This window comes from Hyla sarda, chromosome 3 (assembly GCF_029499605.1).
Source record: "Hyla sarda isolate aHylSar1 chromosome 3, aHylSar1.hap1, whole genome shotgun sequence".
Taxonomy (NCBI): Eukaryota; Metazoa; Chordata; class Amphibia; order Anura; family Hylidae; genus Hyla; species Hyla sarda.
In genome coordinates, this window is record NC_079191.1 from 29,162,625 (window position 1) to 29,180,535 (window position 17,911).

The window sequence follows — 17,911 nt, forward strand, 5'->3', positions numbered from 1 at the left end:
AGGGAGTCGGTCTACTTCAACGGGTGGAGGGACCGCTGAGAAGCTCGAAATGTCACGGTCACGCCTCGCTCGTGACGTCACGGCCAAGCCCCCTCAATGAAAGTCTATGGGAGGGGACGTGACAGCCCTCACACCCAGTCTCATAGACTTGCATTGAGGGGGCGTGGTCGTGATTTCACGAGTGGGGCGTGGCCATGATGTCATGAGCCTCCAGAGCTGCACCCAACACTTTAAACGAGTGCTGGATACCACAGTGGAGTTCGCGGGGGTCCCCAGCAGTGGGACCCCTGATCAGACATCTTATCCCCTGTCCTTTGGATAGGGGATAAGATGTCTAGAGGCAGAGTACCCCTTTAAGGGCAGCAAGCTCTGTCAGAAATCCTACAGAAGAATAATCCGTCCCCCCAGCCACAAATGATTACAATTGATGGTGTCTTTAATAGGAAACATACATTTGCTGGAAAATCTCTTTAAAAAAAAAAAAATGATGAAGTAAAACATGTCTTATACCAGAATTGATCGAAGACTTCATCTATCTGCGAGATATGGCACAGATCTCAAAGGGTTGGGGGGAGTTTGTAAACCCTATTTTAGGAGTAAGGTCCAGTTTGGCTCCGGGTACAGGCTTGAAAGTGAAGTTTTGTAATAGTGTTGTGAAGAACAGGAATAGCTCCATTTTAGCCAAGGTTTCCCCAGCACAGCTACGTTTACCTACGAGGAAGAACAATGATAGAAGATAAGTGATCATTTCAAATTACAACTCAATTGACGTAAGATTTTATAAATATTTGGTATAAAGCTTTGGTCTGGTCTGAGTGATGCTTGTTAGGCTGCTTCCACACTATAAAAATACCTCCGTTATCAACGTCCGTCATAAAAAAATCTTGAAAATCGGCAGTTAAACGGCCGTCAGAAAATCCCATTATAGTCTATGGGATTTTTCTAATAGCCATTTTAACCCGTTATCACCCGTTGTTATTTTGTGACCGACGAATGTACGGAAGAAATAATGCATAGACTATAATGGGATTTTCTAACGGCCGTTTAACTGCTGATTTTCAAGATTTTTATGATGGACGTTTACAACGGAGGTATTTTTATAGTGTGAAAGCAGCCTTACTCCAATGGTTGTTTATTTGCTTCTGCGCATGAACCCAACAGCCTTCGGAGTATCCGACGATAGTTCTATCAGATGTGATAGGAGGGAGAGCACCACATTTCACACTATTTTCCTGTCAAATGAGCATACACCAAGATGGAACCCAATGGATATAAGTCAGGGGGTTTGGATAGGCACCAATGGTATCCATCATTGGATTGTTCCAGCACTGCCATCATGGCTTCCGTTATAACGGAAACCAATTCGAAAAAAATATAAACAGATACATAGTTTCATAGGGGGAGATTTATCAAAATTTGTGCAGAGGAAAATCAGATCAGATGTTTTTTATTTTTTTTTTTATTTTTTTTTCATTTTTAACAAGGACTTTGCCAAATGAAAGAGGCAATCTGATTGGTTACTATTGGCAACTTAGAGTGAAGGCTTGCACTCTACAGCCAAATAGTGGATTTTTAATTTTTTGACATTTTGTCATTTGAAATAGTCTCTTATTATTCTGTACAAATTGGATGTTTACCTAGTGCATCAGAAATATAGCAGCTTTAGGTCAGAAAATCATTGGCAGATCTTTACTCTTAAATTTTTAGACAATTTTTAGCTTAGGTTTGGATTGATGCTTGTAATTAGAGATGAGCGAACTTACAGTAAATTTTATTCGTCACAAACTTCTCGGCTCGGCAGTTGATGACTTTTCCTGCATAAATTAGTTCAGATTTCAGGTGCTCCGGTGGGCTGGAAAAGGTGGATACAGTCCTAGGAGACTCTTTCCTAGGACTGTATCCACCTTTTCCAGCCCACCGGAGCACCTGAAGGCTGAACTAATTTACGCAGGAAAAGTCATCAACTGCCGAGCCGAGAAGTTTGTGACGAATTGAATTTACAGTAAGTTCGCTCATCTCTACTTGTAATGTAGCTTTGCCCAAAGATTTAAACCTTTCTAGTATCTGGCAAAACTTGTGGTCGCTGTGGCGACACCCAGGTCTATCCTGTCTGGTTTTTCTCTGGCCAATGCTGTGTCCTCTTCGAGTCCACACCCTGCAGCTTGGCTATTTAAAGAGATAATCTGCTGAAAACATATTATCCAAAGGATAGGGGATAAGATGTTAGATAGCAGGGGTCCCGCCACGGGGGACTCCCGCAATCTCCGCTGCGGCACCCCAGTCATTCTGTGGATGACGCGAACTCTGCTCTGTGCCTGATGACTGGTGATGCCAGCCACCACGCTCCCTCCATTTAAGTCTATGGGAGGAGGCATAACGACTTTGTACTAGCCACCACACTCCCTCCCATAGACATGAATGGAGGGGGAGTAGTGTGATGTCACAAACACAGAAGCTGCAAGCTTCTGTGTTCCTGACGCTGACGCCTGGCCCACCACTTTTAGTGGAGTACCCCTTTAACCCCTTCATGACCCAGCCCATTTTCACCTTCATGACCTGGGCATTTTTTGCAAATCTGACCACTGTCACTTTAAACATTAATAACTCTGGAATGCTTTTACTTATCATTCTGATTCCGAGATTGTTTTTTCGTGACATATTCTACTTTATGTTATTGGTAAAATTTCACTGATATTTGTATCCTTTCTTGGTAAAAAATCTAAAAATTTCATGAAAATTTTGAAAATTTAGCATTTTTCTAACTTTGAAAGTCTCTGCTTGAAAGGAAAATGGATATTCCAAATAAATTACATATTGATTCACATATACAATATGTGTACTTTGTGTTTGCATAAAAAAATTGACAAGTTTTTACTTTTGGAGGGCACCAGAGGGCTTCAAAGTTCCGCAGCAATTTTCCAATTTTTCTCAAGATTTTCAAAATCATAATTTTTCAGGGCCCAGTTCAGGTTGGAAGTGGATTTTAAGGGTCTTCATATTAGAAATACCCCATTATAAAAACTGCACCCCCAAAGTATTCAAAATGACATTCAGTAAGTGTTTTAACCCTTTAGGTGTTTCACAGGAATAGCAGCAAAGTGAAGGAGAAAATTCTAAATCTTCATTTTTTACTCGCATTTTCTTGTAGACCCAATTTTTGAATTTTTACAAGGGGTAAAAGGAGAGAAATCACCCTAAAATTTGTAACCCAATTTCTCTTGAGTAAGGAAATACCTCATATGTGTATGTCAAGTGTTTGGTGGGCGCAGTAGAGGGCTCAGAAGGGAAGGAGCGACAATGGGATTTTGGAGAGTGAGTTTTTCTGAAAGGGTTTTTGGGGGGCATGTCCCATTTAGGAAGCCCCTATGGTGCCAGAACAGTGGACCCCCCCCACATGTGACCCCATTTTGGAAACTATACCCCTCATGGAATTTAATAAGGGGTGCAGTGAGCATTTACACCCCACTGGCGTTTGACAGATATTTGAAACGGTGGACTGTGCAAATCAAAAATTTTATTTTTCATTTTCACAGACCACTGTTCCAAAAATCTGTCATACACCAGTGGGGTGTAAATGCTCACTGCACCCCTTATTACATTCCGTGAGGGGTGTAGTTTCCAAAATGGGGTCACATATGGATATTTATTGTTTTGCGTTTGTCAGAACTGCTGTAACAATCAGCCACCCCTGTGCAAATCGCCTCAAATGTACATGGCGCACTCTCCCTTCCGGGCCTTGTTGTGCGCCCCCAGAGCACTTTGCGCCCACATATGGGGTATCTCCGTAGTCGGGAGAAATTGCGTTACAAATTTTGGGGGTCTTTTTTCCCTTTTACCTCTTGTGAAAATGAAAAGTATAGGGCAACACCAGCATGTCAGTGTAAAAAAATTATTTTTTTACACTAACATGCTGGTGTAGACCCCAACTTCACCTTTTCATAAGGGGTTAAAGAAGAAAAAGCCCCCCAAAATTTGTAAGGAAATTTCTCCCGAGTACGGCGATACCCCATATGTGTCCCAAAACTGTTGCCCTGAAATACGACAGGGCTCCAAAGTGAGAGAGCGCCATGCGCATTTGAGGCCTGAATTAGGGATTTGCATAGGGGTGGACATAGGGGTATTCTATGCCAATGATTCCCAAACAGGGTGCCTCCAGCTGTTGCAAAACTCCCAGCATGCCTGGACAGTCAATGGCTGTCCGGCAATACTGGGAGTTATTATTTTTCAACAGCTGGAGGCTCCGTTTTGGAAACAGTAGCGTACCAGACGTTTTTCATTTTTTGGGGGGAGGGGGGCTGTGTAGGGGTATGTGTATATGTAGTGTTTTTTACTTTTTATTTTAGGTTAGTGTTAGTGTAGTGTAGTGTTTTTAGGGTACAGTCACATGGGCAGAGGTTCACAGCAAGTTTGCCGCTGGAAGTTTGAGCTGCAGCGCAAAATTTGCGCCATCTCAAACTTGCAGCACTCACTGTAAACCTCCGCCCATGTGAGTGTACCCTGTACATTCACATTGGGGGGAGGGGGCAAACATCCAGCTGTTGCAAACTCTGAGCATGCCCTTTGGCTGTCCGTGCATGCTGGGAGTTGTAGTTTTGCAACAGCTGGAGGAACACTGGTTTGGAAACACTAAGTTAAGAAATAAACTTTCAAGTGTTTTGCAACCAAACTTAGTGTTTCCAAGGGGACGCCAGGGGACGGGTCAGGGACACTTAGCAGAGCGGTGTGTGTCCCGATCCCCGTGATCGGGACTCACACACCGCGCTGCTATCAGCTAGTCAGATTTGACCAGCTGATAGCAGCGATCGCTGGGGGGGGGGGGGGTGGGCGATGAAACCCCCCCGTGGTCGCATGGTAAGATGGCTGGCTATCAGTGACCACCATCTCTCCGGGCGTTGCGGGATGCCGCGAGTAGCGGCAGTAATGTTCATGACGTACCTGTATGTCATGGGTCGGGAACACCTTGCCACCCATGACGTACAGGTATGTCATAGGTCGGGAAGGGGTTAAGCTCTCAATTGTCTCTTCGCTTTGCCTGTGAAATAGTGTTGTTCTCTGAAGCTAGCATTTACCTGCATCTGATTTTGTTTTCTTAGTTCTGTGACTTTGGCTCTGAAATTGGTTAACCCTTTGATACTCGATATTTTGTACTTTTGTTGTCTTCTTGGCTTTCTGATCTGGCTTGCTTACCATCCTTTCTGTTTGTCTGTCTCCCTATTTGTATATAGTGTGTGCTACCCATTGTGTTCTGACTGCTTCTCCCTGACCTTACTGTATTGCTGTCGTTTGTTGTTTTGACCTGTGACAACCCTGTACTAGAAAGCTTGGAACTGTACATTTAGTGAAAGCCACCTGAAAGTATAACACTTATCGGTGTTCCAAAATGCAAGGACTGTATGGATGAGACACTGTTTAGAGTGAAGGCTTGCACTCTACAGCCAAATAATGGAATGTTAATTTTTGGACATTTTGTCATTTGAAATAGTCTATCTTATTATACTGTATAAATTGGATGTTTACCTAGTGCATCAGAAATGTAGCAGGGGAATGCAGACCATGTGGAAAATAGCAACTAACTATCCTTTCTTGACAGCTTTAGGTCAAAAATCAGTGGCAGATTAGCTTAGGGTGGATTGATGCTTGTAATGTAGATTTGCCCAAAGAGTTAAACCTTTCTAGTCTCTGGCAAAGCTTGCTGTTGCTGTGGCGACACCCTGGCCTATCCTGTCTGTTTTTTCTCTGGCTAATGCTGTGTCCTCTTGGAGTCAACACCCTGCAGCTTGGCTATTTAAAGGGAAACTCCACTGAAAACATTTTATCCCCTATCATAAGGATAGAGGATAAGATGTTAGATAGCAGGGGTCCCGCCACTGGGGACACCTGCAATTTCCGCTGCGGCACCCCAGTTATTTTGTGCATGAAGCAAACTCCGCTCTGTGCCTGATGACTGGCGATGCCAGCCGCCACCCCCCCCCCCCCCCCATTTTCGTCTATGGGAGGAGGCATGATGGCTTTGTACTAGCCGCCACGCCCCGTCCCATAGACATGAATGGATGGGGTGTGGTGTGACATCACGGACGTAGAAGCAGCAAGCTTTTGTGTTCCAGACACCACCGCCGCTGCTGGCCGGCCCGCCACTGGGGACCTCTATGATCTAACATCTTATCCCCTATCCTCTGGATAGGGAATAAGATGTTTTCAGTGGAGTACCCCTTTAAGCTCTCAGTTGTCTCTTCGCTTTGCCTATGAAAGAGTGTTGTTCTCTGAAGCTAGCATTTACCTGCATCTGCATCTGATTCTGTTTTCTTGGTTCTGTGACTTTGGCTCTGAAATTGGTTAAACCTTTGATACTCGATATCTTGTACTTTTGTTGTCTTCTTGGCTTTCTGATCTTGCTTGCTCACCATCTTTTCTGTTTGTTTGTCTCCCTGTTTGTTTATAGTGTGTGTTACCCATTGTGTTCTGACTTCTTCTCCCTGACCTTACTGTATTGCTGTCGTTTGTTGTTTTGACCTGTGACAACCCTGTACTTATTCGTCTTCCAGTTGTGGAGTCCCCTTTTAGGGCAAATATGCAATAAGCAGGGACAGGGGTTCAGGGTGAGAACTAGAAAGTACTGTATCCCTGCCCATACGCAACAATGCGGTTGTAGGAAATGAATTACATCATTGTGTGCAATTTTTGTAAATCTTTTTACCCAGGTGAAACCTGCCATGTACATGTAGGAGAATATTAGAGCATGGTTTAATCTGACACAGTTACAAAATGTCTTAGAAGAAACAGCCACAAGGTAGAAAAAATATTTCAGACCGAGCACAACCCTTTTTCAGACATCTTATTGGATGAGGCCATCTGGACATTCATGGGGAGAACCTCCCTATGAAAAGGCATGAAAAACTAATATTACCTATTGAGAAGGGGATGAAGGCCTCGTTCGTTTTAAAATTCCCCTTTGAATCAAGAAAATGTTCTGGATAAAACTCTTCCGGTTTCTCAAAGTAAGTTTTCTCTCTCATTATCGAGTGCAGCAATGGGAAAACTAGAGTAGCCTGGAGGGAAAAAACATCAGAAGATTGACGATCATTACAATCAAAAGAAATAATGTAAAAATTAACAGGCAGAACAAAAGTCAATAATAGATGGGAAAACACTAATGCAGCTCAGGATCAGTATAAATGCAATAACATCTTGAGTACTCCAGAACTAAACCTAGAACACTATTGGGTGTCAAAATGTAGCAACTTTTAGATGACCTGTCAAGTGTTCTCTATGGTGCCTAGTGTATAGGGTCTGTCCTGTGTGGTGTAGTATAGAGGATCTGTCCCGTATGGTGTAGTATAGAGGATCTGTCTTGTGTGGTGTAGTATAGAGGATCTGTCTTGTGTGGTGTAGTATAGAGGATCTGTCCTGTGTGGTGTAGTATAGAGGATCTCTCCTGTGTGGTGTAGTATAGAGGATCTCTCCTGTGTGGTGTAGTATAGAGGATCTCTCCTGTGTGGTGTAGTATAGAGGATGTGTCCCGTGTGGTGTAGTATAGAGGATCTGTCCCATGTAGTGTAGTATAGAGGATCTGTCCCATGTGGCATAGTATAGAGGATCTTTCCTGTGTGGTGTAGTATAGAGGATCTGTCCTGTGTGGTGGTCCAATCTAGAACTGACCTCCTTATAGAAACTGATCAGATTAATCTGACCGGACTGATCCCGCATAAACCCGTGTTGGTGCTGTTAGTTTTTTTTCCTTATAATAATTCAGAATAGCATCTCCTAGAAACCCTTAAAAATCTTACCCACAACAGATGTTACTTACAGGCCTATAGTTCCAAGTATCCCTTTTTGACCTGTAGAACAATCACTGTTATTATGGAATCTTAAAATATAAAGAATATGGGTCTGTCTATCTTGGTTCTTAATTACTGCAATACTAATATTCCATCTGGGTCCGGTGATTTGTGTATTTTAATGTTACTAATGCTACTTTTTGTTAGATTAAACAGGTTAGATAGGCTGGAGAAATTACATTTTCCCTTCCAATGTTATCTGCCATTGGATTTTCCTGTGTAAATACAGTAGAGAAGAAGGTATTTAGTAGATTGGCCTTTTCCTCATCCTCCTCCACCATTACACCCAGATTATTTCTTTATTTCTTAAAATGACAACATTATAGTGTATCTGTACTATGTGTTGTAGTATAGAGGATTGTTCAGCAGAATACATTATATCTTTGCGGGGAATCTAGTAGCTCGAGAATTTCCCTGAGACTCAGTGATCTGATGGATTTAAAGGGGTTATGCACCATAAGGTGCTTTTAGTATGTACCTGGCAGACAGTAATGGACATGCTTAGGAAGGATTTGTGCTTGTCTTGGGGCTAAATGACTATGTTGTGAGATTACCATAACACTGTGGCTAACTGGTATTTCCTGTTTGACTTTTCTTTTTTTGACTACAAATCCCGCAATTCCATCTTCCTCCCTCCTACACATCAGCCACTCCACCCATTGAAACATAAATGAGCTGCATCAATTCAAATCAGTGTAGTTTTCAATCAGGGTGCCTCCAGCTGTTGCCCATTGAAGCAGACAGGCTCTCTGTCATCGGCTGTCATCGGCCACATTGCAAGCTGGGAAAAATCCAAGACAACATTATGTATGCTGTTAAAAATAACTATTGGGCTTAAAATCACAGAAGAATTGTGAGAAAACCATCACATTGCCTACTAAGTTTTAATGTACCCTGCTGCCAGAGAAGTTATAGTAAAGCCTTAAAGGGGTATTCCACTACCCCAGCGTTCGGAACATTTTGTCCTTAACGCTGGGTGTGGGTTGTGGGAGTCATGATGACGTCACGGCCACACCCCTCATGACATCATGCGACACCCCCTCAAAATGTTCCGAATGCTGGGGCGGTGGAGTACCCCTTTAAGTATTCTTGGACAAAGAGTAGTAATAATACTTTCCTTCATTCGAGCTAAATATTAATTTTGTCCCCCCTTGCCTTGTGTTTAGATGTTCTAGCCAAGTAATATGGGCTTATTGGTGCACTTACTGACACTCAGCACCCAGACCACATGACCCATTTTCCCTTTCCTTAGCTACACCCTTGTTTTCATGTATCCAACATACGGCTGTTCATTGGTTTTCACCTTTGGAATAAAATACCCTCTGAATGTGACGTCTTCAGAAGTTGCATGTGGAACATTATCAGGTACAATATCCCCAAAACGTTGAATTTCATGTACGACGGCGTCAGTATACGGCATTTGTTTCCTATGTTCCATCTGAGGTTGGGCTGATCCAATCACTCTTTCAATTTCATTATGGATTTTTTCTGTCAAGGAAGAGAGAAGGTGTCCCTTATTCACGTCTACACATCATTTTTTTAATATTTTTCTTTAATATTTCAACTATTTTTTTATGTAATGATAAAAAGCAGAAATTAGAAACAAAAATAATCCCTCCCCTACAAAAAAGCAAGTCCAATTGTTGACATAATGTTTGATCCAATCCGATTACTCAAAATCAAATATGTAATTTATCTAAATTAATGGCCGATGTTATTGAACTTTAAAGGGGTACTCCGCTGCTCAGCATTTGAAACAAACTGTTCCGAACACTGGAGCCGGAGATGGGAGCTCGTGATGACATAGTCCCTCCCCCTCATGATGTCACGCCCCACCCCCTCAATGGAAGTCTATAGGAAGGGGCGTGACAGCTGTCACGCCCCCTCCCATAGACTTGCATTGAGGGGGCGAGGCATGAAATCATGAGGGGGCGGGACTATGATGTCACAAGCTCCCGGCTCCAGCGTTCGGAACAGTTTGTTCCGTTTATCATATCATTACACTATGATTACTTAAAAAAAATAGCAGTTACATTTTTCTCAAAATATAGGCCCACAGATTGTAAAAAATATTAGGTTTGGGTTAACACAATGTAAATTCTTCTCATATTTTATTCTACAAGCTGATATATTTTTGGCGGTAGCAATTTAAATATTACACGTGCATTTTCCGGGAAAATTGGAGCATAAATTCAATTATGCTCTGAATTTTATGCAGTGTGAACCCATCCTTATGAATAGTTATCATTGTCATGACAAGAATGTCCCTATTCATGTTGCGAGCCCTTTCAATTTGAAATGATTCAATACAAGAGAAAATGCAAAAAATTGTTTGTTGCTGTTAACCATTTGACTGTGTTTAATAAATCTAATTCTTACGTTGAATCTCTGGATATTTCATCATGAGCAGAAGCCCCCATCTCAGGGTGGTTGAGGTGGTCTCCATTCCAGCACCGAACAGGTTCGCTACCAGTGTAGTTAAGTTTTCATCATGGTAATACTCTTTGGATTCAGACTTTCCCTAGACAGAACAAAGGAAGACAATTTTAAAGGGGTATTGAGGGATTTTTTTTTTTTATTTGACTGTGTCACAGGGGCTGTAAAGTTAGTGTAGTTCATAATATAGTGTCTGTACCTGTGTTTGATGGCTGGGCCTGCAATTCTTATGTGATCTTTGCCAAAATGTTCATTTTTAGCAGCATAGAAAACGAGTGTTGTCTCAGCTTTTCCTGGGTTGCAGTGCAGCCCGAGACATGACATCACTAATCAGGTGCTGAAAGGGAGTCTGTCTACTTCAATGGGTGGAGTGACCACTGGATGGGAGGGAGATCAGTCTCCACAGGGCTGCAGGGAATTGTAGTCTTAATTACAGCACAGCATGCAAGGGAGCTCAGCTGTGCAGCAATGGGTATGGTGGGTGATGCGTGGGAGAAAGAAATGTCACCTCGCACTTACAAACAAGATATCATGGGACTTGATAGTTGGAGTTGGAGTTAGGGAACTCCAACAAGAAATAGCCATTTCACAAAAAGCCTCCGCATTATGGTAATCTCATATCGCAAGACAAGTATGAATCCTTCCTACGCATGTCCAATACTGTCTGGCCGGTAAGTACTTAAGTCGCCTTATGATGGAGAACCCCTTTAAATACCGTGGGATGTTGTGTCTATGTTGGCTATTCAAATACGGTACTATGGCCTTCCTTATAATAGGGTTACCCAACAGGCACATTTTAGCTTTCACAAGAGAAGAATAAGTTAAGGTGACCACAACAATTCTAGCGTTACAGGAGATTTTGTAGTACTTCACTGTGTTTATCATGCTATAGAAATATCTATTCATAGTTTAGACATTTGTGAAAACAGTGATAGCATGTGATTACAACAATACCCAATTTACATAGGTTTTGTTTTACTACTTTTAAAAATGTTTTAAAAAAATTAAAGTTTTTGTAAGAAAATGAGTATGACCACCATAATTCTATTTTTTTCAGCATATGGGGGTGTATCAGGCTCATTTTTTGTACTGTGTTACTTAGTTTTTATCTGTACCTTTTTTATTTTGATGGGACTTTTGGATCGCTTTTTATTTTATTTTTTTCTAGCAATTCTGGACTTTTTTTTTGTTTTTGTTTACACTATTCATTGTGCTGTTTTACAAACATTATATTTTCTATTTCCACACTCGGCGATACCAAATATGTTTTTTGTTTATTTTTATTAACATAATTTTATTTTGGAAAAAAATAAGAAAAAGGGAGAGGTGCTTATTTACATTTAAAATATTTTATTATTATTATTATCATTATGATTTTTCACATTCTTTTCACAAAATGTTGACCCCATAGGAGACGAATACATGAAATCTTTTGATTGCATACACTAAACAATGCTCTGCCATAATTTCAGCTGATCTGAACCCCGCGATTACCCACTACATCAGCTTCCCCCCTGAATCCACTACGACCAAAAATTTTTACTTTTAGATCCCACAATCAACTTTGATTCCAATATCTAACTCAGTGGTTCTTAACCTGGGTTCAGGTTAACCCCAGGGGTTCGGTGAGTCAGTCCCGGGGGTTCGGCAGGGGAGGTCGCAACAGGACAGGCAAACCAAGCAATTGAAGTAGAAGAAGAAAACAGATAAAGCGACACTCACCAGGCAGGTAATTCTTTATTCACGGAGCTGTGACATCATGCGGGGTACAGGCGGGGGAGTGGAATGGAGGAGGGGCAGCCGGAACAAGTTGTTTTCCTCAAGCCGGATGTGAAGGCCGCGGAGCGCCGCCTCCACATTACATAGACACTGCGCCCCGCCATCGCGAGGCAACCAGACACAACATCATGTGACCATGGGGTTAGATCACGTGGATTGTAAAACGTAAACAGATGAACAACACAAGATATGCATATATAACGAAATGACATTAAAACAGCAAAATCAAAGGAAAGATACATATTCATTTCTATCATTGAGGCCTTTGTTGCCTGTTGCATTAAGCCGCACAATTCAGCGGGCTTCTTTTTGCAGGAGGACTCTGTGCCTATCTCCTCCATTACGGAGGAGAGGAACCTTTTCCAATCCTTGAAATTGCAAGGCACTTGGATCATCTTCATGTGCCTCTTTCATGTGGGCAATCAATCTGGGAGCCCCAGTTCCGGTTCGGAGAGAACAAACATGTTCCCGGAAAAGGATCTGGAGCTGCCTGATAGTCTTGCCCACATAATAGCGTCTGCAGGGACACAGTAAAGCGTAGACCACGAACGTGGACCTACAGGTAATTAAATCTTTAACTGTATGAGTAACGCCACCTAATGTGACATGGTCACATCTGTGGAAATGGGCACAATGTGGACAGGATTGACATGGTCGATTTCCTGTGAGTGCTTGACTGGAGAGTCAGTTGGAAATGGGCTTAGATTGAACCTGAGTCAATTTTTTCAATTTATCACCGATGGGGAGATTTTTACGAAAAGTGATTAGTGGAGGATTACTAGCCACCTCTTGAAGGTTATGATTCGGCAGGCTGGAGGTGGATCCTCTGTGTCAGAGAGGGATTGGCGTGGACCGTACCGGTGGACCAGTTCTAAGTTGCTACTGGTATTCACCAGAGCCCGCCGCAAAGCGGGATGGTCTTGCTGCGGCGGTAGCAACCAGGTCGTATCCACCGGTAACGGCTCAACCTCTCTGACTGCTGAGACAGGCGTGGTACAAAAGGACAAGACAAGAGCAAGGTCGGACGTAGCAGAAGGTCAGGGCAGGCAGCAAGGTCTGGAACACAGGCTTGGGACATACACTAAATGCTTTCTCTGGCACAAGGCAACAAGATCCGGCAATGCTGGGAAGGGGAAATGAGGTTATATGAGCAGGGAGCAGGTGGGAGCTAATTAGACTGATTGGGCCAGGCACCAATCATTGGTGCACTGGCCCTTTAAATCTTAGAGAGCTGGCGCGTGCGCGCCCTAGAGAGCGGAGCCGCGCGCGCCAGAACTTGACAGCCGGGGACCGGGACGGGTAAGTGGCTTGGGATGCGATTCGCGAGCGGGCGCGTCCCGCTATGCGAATCGCATCCCCGTCATGAATGTCAGTGCAGCGCTCCCGGTCAGCGGGTCTGACAGGCGCGCTGCAGAGAGGAGAACGCCGTGAGCGCTCCGGGGAGGAGCAGGGACCCGGAGCGCTCGGCGTAACAGTACCTCCGCCCCTTAGGTCTCCCCCTCTTTTTGTCTCCTTGTCCCTTCAAATGAGACGAGAACATAGGGGGCAACTCTTGAGTTTCCTTCCGGAAAAAAGAGAAGTCCTGGGAAGCAACATCAGCGGCAGGCAATCCAGAAGAAGTGGGAATGGGGAGGGGGGGCAGAGGGTGAAGCTTGTCACGGGGCAGAGTGTTACCAGGAAGGGGGCTATGAGGAGCAAATGTGAGGCATTGTTTGTGACAAGCAGGACCCCAATTCTTGATCTCCCCGGTGGTCCAGTCAAGGGTGGGAGAATGACGTTGGAGCCATGACAGACCAAGGAGGACTTCAGAGGTGCAGTTGGGCAGAACAAAAAATTCAATTTTCTCGTGATGCAGTCCAATGCTCATAAGCAGGGGTTCTGTGCGGTAACGCACAGTGCAGTCCAATTTTGCTCCGTTGACTGAAGAAATGTAGAGCGGCTTGATGAGACGGGTCACCGAGATGCAGAACCTATTAACCAAAGAGGCCAGAATAAAATTTCCAGCAGAACCAGAGTCCAAGAAGGCCACAGCTGAGAAGGAGGAGTTGGTAGAAGGAGCAATCCGCACGGGCACAGTGAGACGTGGAGAAGCAGAATTCACACCAAGGGACGCCACTCCCATTTGAACAGGGTGCGTGCGTGCGCTTCCCAGACGCGGAGGACGAATAGGGCAGTCCACCAAGAAATGTTCGGAACTAGCGCAGTACAGACATAAATTTTTATCTCTGCAGCGAGTCCTCTCTTCATGGGTCAGGTGAGACCGATCCACTTGCATAGCCTCCTCGGCGGGAGGCACAGGGGTAGATTGCAAAGGATACTGGGAGAGAGGTGCACAGAGATCAAGGTCCTTTTCCTGGCGGAGCTCCTGGTGTCTTTCAGAAAAACGTTTGTCGATGCGGGTGGCCAAAAGGATAAGTTCAGACAGGTTAGCTGGAATTTCTCGTGCGGCCAGTACATCTTTGATGTTGCTGGATAAGCCTTTCTTGAAGGTCGCGCAGAGGGCCTCATTGTTCCAGGCTAGCTCTGAGGCAAGGGTACAAAACTGGATGGCGTATTCGCCTACGGAAGAAGTTCCTTGGACTAGGTTCAGCAAAGCAGTCTCGGCAGAGGACGCCCGGGCTGGCTCCTCGAAGACTCTACGGACTTCAGCGAAGAAGGACTGGACTGTGGCTGTGGCAGGATCATTGCGGTCCCAGAGCTGTGTGGCCCAAGACAAGGCCTTTCCAGACAGAAGACTAACTACGAAAGCCACCTTAGACCGTTCTGTGGGAAATTGGTCCGACAACATCTCCATATGTAGGGAACATTGAGATAGGAAACCACGGCAGAGATTAGAGTCCCCATCAAATTTGTCCGGCAGAGGCAAGCGGAGGCTAGGAGCGGCCACTCGCTGCGGAGGAGGTGCAGGAGCTGGCGAAGGAGATGGTTGCTGCTGTAGCAGTGGCAGAAGTTGCTGAAGCATGGCGGTCAACTGCGACAGCTGCTGTCCTTGTTGGGCGATTTGTTGGGATTGCTGGGCAACCACCGTGGGTAGGTCAGCGAGACTTGGCAGCGGCACCTCAGCGGGATCCATGGCCGGATCTACTGTTATGATTCGGCTGGCTGGAGGTGGATCCTCTGTGTCAGAGAGGGATTGGCGTGGACCGTACCGGTGGACCGGTTCTAAGTTGCTACTGGTATTCACCAGAGCCCGCCGCAAAGCGGGATGGTCTTGCTGTGGCGGTAGCAACCAGGTCGTATCCACCGGTAACGGCTCAACCTCTCTGACTGCTGAAACAGGCGCGGTACAAAAGGACAAGGCAAGAGCAAGGTCGGACGTAGCAGAAGGTCAGGGCAGGCAGCAAGGTCTGGAACACAGGCTTGGGACATACACTAAACGCTTTCTCTGGCACAAGGCAACAAGATCCGGCAATGCTGGGAAGAGGAAGTGAGGTTATATGAGCAGGGAGCAGGTGGGAGCTAATTAGACTGATTGGGCCAGGCACCAATCATTGGTGCACTGGCCCTTTAAATCTTAGAGAGCTGGCGCGCGCGCGCCCCAGAGAGCGGAGCCGCGCGCGCCAGAACGTTACAGCCGGGGACCGGGACCGGTAAGTGGCTTAGGATGCGATTCGCGAGCGGGCGCGTCCCGCTATGCGAATCGCATCCCCGTCGTGAATGTCAGTGCAGCGCTCCCGGTCAGCGGGTCTGACCGTGGCGCTGCAGAGAGGAGAACGCCGCGAGCGCTCCGGGGAGGAGCAGGGACCCGGAGCGCTCGGCGTAACAAAGGTCAGAATCTGATTCCAACAGAAACCAGTTGCGAAGTATAGCATTAGCCACAGTCTGGTTCATGTTGGAGTTAGCTAGAGAGAAAGTACATCTTTTTGAGTGAACCAGCTGTTGCTTTCTAGGAGATAAAAGTTGATTTCGATCAAGGGTTCTGACTCTATTCAGACTGGATTCTATGACTTTGGGAGGGTATTTCCTTACCAGAAGACGCTGCTTTAGGTCATTCGCTTGACTCTCGAAAGTATGATCATCACTGTTATTGCGACGAAGCCTGAGGAACTGGGAATAGGGAATACTGTGCTTCACGGGTTGGGGATGGGAGCTATGACAATGAAGGAGAGCATTCTTAGCTATTGGTTTGCGGAAGCCCTCAGTCACGAGGGCACCATCAGACACCTTAAGCTTAATGTCCAAAAAGTCAAGCTCATTACAAGGGGTTGGAGAGGGAGAAAACGTAACGGCGTTCAAGGATAGCGAAGAAGAGATTAGCATATGTATAGGAGACCGGCGTGCCCATAGCCGTACCGGTCTCCTGCCTATACCAATCATCGCCATCCTTGAACGCATTATGGGTCAAAATGAAAAGTAAAGACTCACAGACAAAATTGATGAATTTGTCACTCTTGCCAAACTCAGTGAGGAACTCGCGAACAGCCTGTACACCCGCATCGTGAGGGATGTGGGTGTACAGGCTCTTGACGTCGACCGAGGCGAGACTGTAAGTCTCGCACCAGTGCAAGTCGGAAATGGTCGCTAGCAAAGCACCAGTGTCTTCAATGTAAGTTGCGGTGGACGACGAGAGAGAATTCAGGAGCCACTCGAGATACTGCGACAGGTACTCGGTCACGGAACCAATCCCGGCCACAATTGGTCAGCCGGGAGGTTGGCTCCATAACTTGTGGACCTTAGGTAGGAAATACCATCTAGGGTGACGTGGAGCCCTAGGTAGTAATTTCTCCGCAGTTCTGATGGAAATAACTCTCGCAGTAGGTTCTGAGGAGGGTACGAAGTTGGTTGAGGGTTTTGGACGTTGGATCAGAAGCGATGGGTTTGTAAGTGGCTGCATCGCCAAACGTCAGCATCCCTCTTTCAATCGGAGAAAATCCAATGTCCGTAAACAACCGTAAGACTATTGCACCTCTGATTCTGATACTACAGCTTCCGACGAGTCAACCACCATTCGTAACAACCAGCCTTTATCTCAACCTCCCCTCCCAGGTTCTCTCCCTTTAGGAGAAAAATCAGGAGAGGGAGAGGGAAGAAGAGAACAGACCGTCTCGTCAGTCAAGAGGAAGGGAGTCACTTGGAAGGACTGACCGAAGGGTCTGATAGGGACAATGTCATCAACATTTCTGGTGTCCCCCTCACAGACAAGTGCATGTCACTCCTATCTAAAGGGCTTAATTTTGGCCTTTGCCAGTCTTTTGACTATACCCAGAACGAAGTTGATCTTTATAAGAAAACTAGAAAAATGGGGCTGCATAAAATGTTAAATAAAAACCCTTCTTTTGCATCCACTTCTGACTACGAAGCGCTACGCACTTTGTGAGACCTGGCTGTTGGGGTTTACATTACCTCACCCCCAGTTTGTGATACCCCAGTAACTACGCTGCCTTTCAAGGGTGGTAACCCTTCTAGGTTTTCCCCTCCCACTCTGCCGGGCAGTTCAATTGAGCTGTTCGATAGAGCGGTCTCTAGGGATGTAAAAGCCTTAGTCTACCCACATATCAAGGCAAATCTTACTGTGGGAGAACAGCGGGCTTTGAAGTGGCTTGCGGCTAGGCCTGATTTGAAGATAGTTAAAGCTGACAAAGGCGGTGGGATGGTCGTGATGTCCTCCTCCGCCTATGACGCTGAGAAACAGCGCCTATTGGGCGATGCTGCCACTTACAAACCCATCGCTTCTGATCCAACGTCCAAAACCCTCAACCATCAGAACTGCTGAGAAATTACTACCTAGGGCTCCACGTCACCCTGGATGGTATTTCCTACCTTAGGTCCACAAGTCACGGAGTACCTGTCGCAGTATCTCGAGTGTCTCCTGAATCCTCTCTTGTCGTCCACTCCAACTTACATTAAAGACACTGGTGTTT

At 45.2% G+C, this 17,911-nt stretch overlaps 1 protein-coding gene across 2 annotated transcripts in view; it reads right to left on the reverse strand.

Annotated features, from left to right (window-relative positions):
* Positions 1 to 440: 440 nt before the first annotated feature.
* The window catches only part of LOC130361235 (cytochrome P450 2K6-like), an 84,678-nt gene continuing 67,207 nt past the window's right edge, over positions 441 to 17,911 (reverse strand). For both annotated transcript variants that reach the window (XM_056563991.1, XM_056563990.1), the window contains exons 7-10: positions 10,215 to 10,356; positions 9,139 to 9,323; positions 6,905 to 7,046; positions 441 to 711 (exon numbers count right to left, since the gene is read on the reverse strand). In XM_056563991.1, the coding sequence (XP_056419966.1) occupies positions 533 to 711; positions 6,905 to 7,046; positions 9,139 to 9,323; positions 10,215 to 10,356 (648 nt within the window). In that variant the 3' untranslated portion in view covers positions 441 to 532. The remainder of the gene's footprint in view (positions 712 to 6,904; positions 7,047 to 9,138; positions 9,324 to 10,214; positions 10,357 to 17,911) is intronic.